An 8,531-nucleotide genomic window follows, 5' to 3' on the forward strand; every position below is an offset into this window, starting at 1 on the left:
TAATTAACCTTTAAAAAGGATTATAAACAACACCAAAATCAATTCCTATAGTTTTATGTCATTTTATAATTAACATTTTTTTTAAAGTCCAAAGCTTATTTGCAATTATAAATGAACATTCTGGTGATGATGACATTTCAGTTGTAAACAAGTTTTGTTGTTAAAAAAACTGTGCATTGAGCAATATTTTTAATTTTTTATATAAAATCACAAAGCAATCAATTTTATTAATCTAGGAACTGAGTGTGCAAAAACTTCAATATCAAATAAAAGATACAAATGCCCAAGATGCAACATTCAAAACAAGAGGTCCAAAATGACTTTTAATGGGTTGATGGATGAAATAGAAAAGTAAAAAAATCATGAAAAAGTAGAGCAACAAAGGGCTCCATGTATTATAAGGCAAGTGGACAAGCTTCTCAACTTGAGAAATTGTCCTCTCGCCTTTGCGGCATATGGACAGAGGATCCTGTTCGTCCGCTGCTCATATGTATCAGTTGAGATTGTAAAGCCTACCCCTTCTCTCGCATGACCAATCACATGAGAAAAAGACCTGTCAATCAGCCGTAGTGAGCTTACGCTGCTTCGTATGGAGCCCAAAATATTTTAAAATTCTCTCTTTGCAAAATATTGAATGAGTTGATGTAATGCAAATACTCAAAAACAATGTTATAACCTGATTTTTGAATACATATTAAAAGCCTCAGTATTCAAAACACTTTAAAAGCAGTATAAACCACTTCATCCACTTCTTTTGATGGACTGAACCAGATTCCCAAATGAAATGTTTATATGTTTATTTTTTTATTTTTTTAATTGTAAGGAGATATATTTACAGTGCAATGCTTTAAGGTACATGTTGCCTAAATGCTGAATTCCTTTGAAAGTGATACAGTAAAACTGTAAAAAACATAAATTGTCTGCATGTAAAATATCCTCAGTAGCCACATCCCATTGTAGAGGGACTTTAAAAATACAATCAGGATGCTTGCTTCATGACTTGCAAAGGAGCTTGCAGGCACAGTCACTCTATTTCCCTCTCAAGCTCATAAAACTATATCATGTAGTTTGCTTTGTTTTCCTATATTGAGCCAGATTACAAGTGGAACAGTATTGGCTGCTTCCGCTATAGCGCTAATTGCGGTAGAAGTCATTTTTTTTGCACCCATCATGTTGAGCTGGTATTTTGAGATGAAAGTAAAAAGTTAGAGCGCTCGCACTAACCCGACACGGGCAAACAGGTTACTTCTAGCGCAATTAGACTGTAGCACAAAAAAAGATTTTAAAAAAATGAACACCCGACTCACGCGCTAACCGGAATTTATATTCTCATATGTGCTAACCTGACACAAAAATATGAATATTTCACATTCCAATGTTCTGCACATAGCAGAATATGTTCTATTTATTAAAAATAACTATCTCTATATACATCTGGTAATAGTTTTGTATAATATATGTCTATACCTATATATATATATATATATATATATATATATATATATATATATATATATATATATATACATGATTATATATAGATATATATATAGATATATATATATGAATATCTATTTACAAATACGTAGAACATATTCTGCTATGTGCAGAACATCGGAATGTGAAATATTTACAGTAAATACACAGTATAACACTATTCAAATAATAATAATATAATAATATTGCATAAATATGCTTTTACATGTTTTCATTTACTTAACGTCAAAGGGATCCAATGCACTTATAAATACATACGTTTATATATACACATATATATATACACACACACATATATATTTTTATATACATATATATATATATATATATATATATATATATATACTGTATATATATATATATATACTGTATATATATATATATATATATATATATATATACACATACATATATATATATATATATATATATATATATATATATACATACAAATACATCTTTAGACATATAAATGTATACATCTCTGTATATGTATGTATCTCAATGTTAAAGTCTTTTGCCTGCTTTTTTTTCCTAACACCTGAGATCTCATATCTTTGATCCCTTATAAGTTTTTTTTGCAATATTTTTTGTGAATAATATTTAGACAGTGTTATTATGAGTGTAACTATACTTTGTTATGTATTTTCGATGTTTTTTGTACAGCTTTTTCATTTCTTGAAAAAATTAACCACAGCTCTAAGATCACGGCAATCATTCTAGCATAAATTGCAATTGTGCTCACGAGATCACGATTGTGCTCAACTTGTAATATGAGCACAATTAAACCTGCATGCCAACAATCGCAAAAACTTGAGTGCAATCGTTTTCGTGCCACTTGTAATCTAGCCCATTGTATCTATTTATACTTTACTTTTACCGACATCATAAAGTAAATCATGGATACAGACAGACAAAAAATAGTATAATTCAAGAATCAATTCAGTAATATCATCATGAACCACTCATGATATAGGAAGATCTATCTTAATAAGTTAAGTTCATGTTCCTTGAAAGTGTAAATATTTATGAAGAGTCCTCTTAATTTCTTGATTCCTTAACCCATATATCACTGGATTAGCTAAAGGTGTAAAAACAACATAAGTGAGCCCAACACCTCTATCATAGTCTTCTGAGTAGCTTTTTGTAAGACGGAGATACATGAACGTGATGCTGCCAAAAAACAGAATCACTACCACAAGGTGAGCTCCACAGGTAGAAAAGGCTTTCTGGCGACCTGTTTTTGACTGGATCTTCAAAACGACATGTATTATTCTAATGTATGAAAGAAGAACAAAGAAAAAAGTCAACAATATGATAAAAGAGCTGACCACAAACTCAACCAAAATATATAGTCTAGTATCTGTACATGCTAAACCAATCAATGGAGGAAAGTCGCAGAACACATTTTGTATGGTGTTTAGACCACAGAAAGGAAGATGAGCTATCACAATTGTCTCTATAACAGGACTTAGGAATCCAGTTATAAAGCATCCAACAACACATTGAATAGAAAGTTTGGAGTTCATAATAGATGGATAGTGTAAGGGTGAACAAATGGCTAAATAACGATCATACGCCATTATAGTGAGAAGGTAACATTCAGAGGCTCCTAACGCATGTAAAAAATATGCTTGTAAGATGCAGCCATTAAGAGACATCTTCTCATTATATAGAAGGTTACCCAGCATTTTAGGAATAGTGACTGCAGTGTAGCAAATCTCCATAATGCATAATGCTCTAATAAAGAAGTACATTGGAGTATGAAGGCTTGGCTCTCTCAAGACTACAATAAATATCAATACATTCCCAGTGATAATAAATAGATAGGCTAAAAGTAATATTGAAAATAGAAGAAGATGAAAATCTTGCAGATTTGGGAATCCACATAAAATTATTTCATTTACGGTGCTGTAATTAAAATACTTCATATTTTTGTAAGGCTTGGCTCTCTCAAGACTACAATAAATATCAATACATTCCAGTGATAATAAATAGATAGGCTAAAAGTAATATTGAAAATAGAAAAAGATGAAAATCTTGCAGAATTGGGAATCCACATAAAATTATTTCATTTACGGTGCTGTCATTAAAATACTTCATATTTTTGTAAGGTATCTGTAAAAAAAAAAAATTGAGTAAATATTATATGATAACATATTACACTGAGATAAATATTAATATACCTGTAAATGGCAATCTCTTGGTTATATGCAATGTATAATGTTTTTAGGCAATACCCACTTTTTTTCAATATTCCCATTAGAGGCAACATTTGTCAGGTAATGGTTAAGTTAAGCACAGTTATTTCATTTAGCTTAAAGGGTTTGAAAGTCAAAAACATAAATTATGCTTACCAGATCATTTAATTTCCTTCTGTACAAGGAGAGTCCACGGCTTCATTCCTTACTTTTGGGAAATACTGAACCTGGCCACCAGGAGGAGGCAAAGACACCCCAGCCAAAGGCTTAAATACTTCTCCCATTTTCCTCATCCCCCAGTCATTCTGCAGAGGGAACAAGGAACAGTAGGAGAAATATCAGGAAAGGTGCCAGAAGATAATTAATTTAGGGGGCCGCCCATTGGAGTACACGGGCAGGGGCCGTGGACTCTCCTTGTACAGAAGGAAATTAAATTATCTGTTAAGCATAATTTATGTTTTCCTTCTTAATACAAGGAGAGTCCACGGCTTCATTCCTGTTGGAAAATATATACCCAAGCTCTAGAGGACACTGAATGAAAACGGGAGGGACAATAAGGGAGGCGGACCCTAATCTGAAGCAAAAACATCAAACTTGTAAAATTTAGAAAAAGTGTGTAAGGAGGACCAGGTAGTCACCTTACAAATCTGATCCATAGAGGCCTCATTCTTAAAGGCCCAAGAGGAAGCCACCGCTCTAGTAGAATGAGCCATAATTCTCTGAGGAGGTCTATGTCCCGCTGTCTCATAAGCTAAGCGGATAAGACTCCTCAACCAAAAAGATAAGGAAGTCGAAGAGACCTTCTGGCCCTTACGCTTCCTAGAATATGCCACAAACAAGGAGGAAGTTTGTCTAAAATACTTAGTAGCTTAAAGATAAAACTTCAAGGCATGACCACATCCAAATTATGAAGTAAACGTTCCTTCGAAGAAGAAGGATTAGGACACAAAGAAAGGACTACAATCTCTTGATTGATGTTGTGGTCTGACACAACTTTAGGGAGAAACCCTAACTTAGTACGTAGGACAGCCTTATCCAAATAGAACACCAGATAAGGAGGCTCACATTGCAAGGTGGCTATTTCAGATACTCTGTGCATCGAAGCTATAGCCAGTAGAAAGAAAACTTTCCAGGACAACAACTTAATATCAATTTCATGCAAAAGCTCGAACGGAACCCGTTGCAAAACCTTAAGAAACAGATACAGACTCCAAGGGGGAGCCGAAGATCTGAACACAGGTCTGATCCTAATCAGAGTCTTACCAAAAGACTGAACATCTGGAAGGTCAGAGAGCCTCTTGTGCAGTAAAACAGACAAGGCTGAAATCTGTCCCCTCAGGGAACTGGCCGAAAGACCCTTCTCTAGACCATCCTGGAGAAACAATAGAATCCTGGCAACCTTAACCTTATGCCAAGGAAATCCACGCTCTTCACACCAGAAAAAGTAGGTTCTCCACACCTTATGATAGATGCGATGAGTAACCGGCTTACGAGCTTGAATGAGAGTATCAATAACTATTTTTAGAAAAACCTCTCTTGGCTAGGACTAAGCGTTCAATTTCTACGCAGTCAGCCTCAGAGAATCTAGATTTTACTGAACAAAAGGACTTTGTTTCAGCAGATCCCTGCGCCAAGGGAACTTTCATGGAGGAGAAGATGACATCTTTACTAGATCAGTGAACCACGTCCTTCACGGCCACAATGGAGCAATCAGTATTACTGATGCCTGCTCCTGCTTGATGCGGGCCACTACCCAAGGAAGGAGTGGTAATGGCAGAAAAAGATAGCTTAGATTGAACCTCCAAGGCACAGATAATGCATCTATGAGGATCCCTGGACCTCGACCCATATCTGGATAGGTTGGTATTAAGACGAGGCACCATGAGATCTATCTCCGGCGTACCCCACCTGAAGACCATTCCCCCGGATGAAGGGATTGTCTGCTAAGAAAATCCGCTTTCCAGTTGTCCACACCCGGAATGTGGATTGCTGACAGCGAACAGCTGTGGGACTCCGCCCACAACTGCGCGGCAAAGTCTGATGGTAAAAGGCTCCCTCCAGACGGAGGATCAGGCATGCTATGGGAAGCTGCATGTGACAATGGAGATGATTAATTTGTATGCACCTCACGGGAAGGCGAGTCCTCAGAGGTGGATGGCTCAGTCGTACTAAAGGGGTTAACCTTCTTAGACATAAAAATCTTGTTGATGCATATGGAACATAGTTGAGAGGGCGGGCAGACCAAGGCCTCCTCACAATATAGACATGTATTACCATTAGGAATAGAGGGAGTACCCTCAAGCATATCAGGATCCTTCATAGCTTGTGCTAACAACAGTAGGATACAAATAAATTAACTTTTTATGTCTCACAAACATGGCACCTATATACCCCCAATGATTGGGGCACTCACCACCGCCTAGACCCAGGCAACCAGAGAAAAAGCGACCTCTCTGACAGCTAGCTCGGTCAGGAAAGAGAAAACGAAAGTGTGACCACACCCGGTCATGTGGTGCCCCTGCTATGAGAAAAAGCGCGCCCAAGCTACAAGCTGCGCAGCGTTCAAAGTGAAAGTAAACACCTGTATGTTCCGTTACCGCATAACAACAGACTATGATCCCAAAAAATAAATCTCACACATAAGCAGCATAAATCAAAGAAACACATTTAATTAATCCCCACTGTTCAATAACCTCCCTCAGGAGATATTAACCCGTGATTCTATAAAGATAAAAGGAGTCACACTGTGACCCTGTCTTCAGCAATTTCAACATATGTAAAAATTTAAATGATCTTACCAGAATCCGTGCTGTGGAACAGAAACACAGCCTCTCAAGTGTGACAGTCTTGTAGCATCACTCTTGACATGGACTTGAGTGAAGAAAGCAGACAGTGAAACTCATCAACACTGGTTGCTTAAGGAGCTGTTAGCAGGCAGTCTGGATGGGTTCGCAGAAAGACTCTCCCTGCATCTCCAAACTCTTACTTTCGTCAATACTCTCACTGAGAGGCTGACAAGACTACTTAAAACTCCAGTTCCATAACAACTCCGAAATCTTCTGACATTTATCTGCCATCCTCCTGTGACGAAAGGCAAAGAATGACTGGGGGATGGGGGAAGTGGAAGAGGTATTTAAGCCTTTGGCTGGGGTGTCTTTGCCTCCTCCTGGTGGCCAGGTTCAGTATTTCCCAACAGTAAGGAATGAAGCAGTGGACTCTCCTTGTATTAAAGGGACACTGAACCCACATTTTTTCTTTCATGATTCAGATAGAGCAGCAATTTTAAGCAACTTTCTAATTTACTCCTATTATCAAATTGTCTTCATTCTCTTGGTATCTTTATTTGAAAAGCAAGAATGTAAGTTTAGATGCCGGCCCATTTTTGGTGAACAACCTGGGTTGCTCTTGCTGATTGGTGGATTAATTTAACCGACCAATAAACAAGTGCTGTCCATGGTCTGAACCAAAAAATAGCTTAGATGCTATCTTTTTCAAATAAAGATAGCAAGAGAACGAAGAAAAAATGATAATAGGAGTAAATTAGAAAGTTTCCTAAAATTGCATGCTCTATCTGAATCACAAAAGAATAAATTTGGATTCAGTGTCCCATTAAGAAGGAAATTTAATTTTCATGATTTAGATATATTATGCAAATCAAATTGACTTCATTCTGTATGTTTGACTGCAATGTTTGAATGTCCATAAAAGTATTAAGTTAAGAAGATATATATTTTACAGTATCACAGGCATTTCATAAGATTGTTTTTAACCATATACCCAGTGAAATATCAATGGGAACTTATTGACCAGTTTCCAATGAGTGTCAACTAAGTCTTCTCCTACTTATCAGAATGAATTGCAGAATATACTCCTTTTTTAAGGGGAGTTTAGTCACTTACATTTTTGGGTCAAAATCTAAAACTAATAATGCTATTGAAAACATTTTTTACCCCTGAAGCATACTGAAGTTTGGATTGTGACACTTCAAGAAGATAGAATCATTTACAGAATACATTGTGTTGAACTGGAACAAAAAATAGAGACCATCAATTAAAATAGAAACAAAAACATACTGCATAGCTTAAAATTCCATGCATACCAATACAAACTGAATTTAGATGGCACAACATACACATTACACTGGCCAGAGAACACCTATTGACCAACCTGCTGAACTCAACCATTAATACCTACACTTTACTTAAATTAAACAAACCTGTAACAGCCAACAATTGAAATTTGCTTCCACTAATTTATATGTTGTATATTGTCGTCTCCTGATTTCCTTAACACTTTATTTTATTAAACTTCACCCTATGCTCTGTGGCTCACTTGTACCTTAAATAAAATAATGTGCTGTATTTACAAATACCATAGTTAAAATTCACCAAAAACCTATAAAGCAATGTTAAACAAAATAAATAGTTAATAGTAATAATATTTTCATAGACTAAAGCATAGGCAAAATTTTATGATTCAGCATTCATTTGGAAAACAAATGCTGAATATGGCTGAAGGCGGCATTTGTTTCATTTTCGGCACCTTATATATTAGTGTGAATGTGCAACACACAAAGATCTGGATTTGCCCATGCCTACATATAACCAACTAAGGCCTAAATAACATATGGAATGCTACTGATAGCAGAGGGTGCGCTATCAATATCACTGAACTGCGCTAGAACTAGTATTGGTATTATAAGTCCATGGTAATGAAGAATTACCAGAGAATGTGTAGCGAGGCCGACATCCCTTTTGCACGTACTATACTTTCAATGGATATCTCAACCTCGCTAAACATTGTGCTTTCCAATACCTATCACACAAACATATA

The 8,531-nt window shown here is 36.0% G+C and overlaps 1 protein-coding gene across 1 annotated transcript; it reads right to left on the reverse strand.

Moving 5' to 3' along the window:
• Positions 1-2,498: 2,498 nt before the first annotated feature.
• On the reverse strand, positions 2,499-3,428 carry LOC128638863 (olfactory receptor 6N2-like). The gene has a single exon (XM_053690994.1). The coding sequence runs from the start codon at positions 3,426-3,428 to the stop codon at positions 2,499-2,501; it is 930 nt and encodes a 309-aa protein (XP_053546969.1).
• Positions 3,429-8,531: the final 5,103 nt, after the last annotated feature.

Source organism: Bombina bombina, chromosome 8 (assembly GCF_027579735.1).
Source record: "Bombina bombina isolate aBomBom1 chromosome 8, aBomBom1.pri, whole genome shotgun sequence".
Lineage (NCBI taxonomy): Eukaryota > Metazoa > Chordata > Amphibia > Anura > Bombinatoridae > Bombina > Bombina bombina.

Excerpts from the sequence above, each read along its gene's own strand:
- LOC128638863 (XM_053690994.1), bottom strand. The coding sequence starts at position 3,428 with ATGAAGTATTTTAATTACAGCACCGTAAATGAAATAATTTTATGTGGA.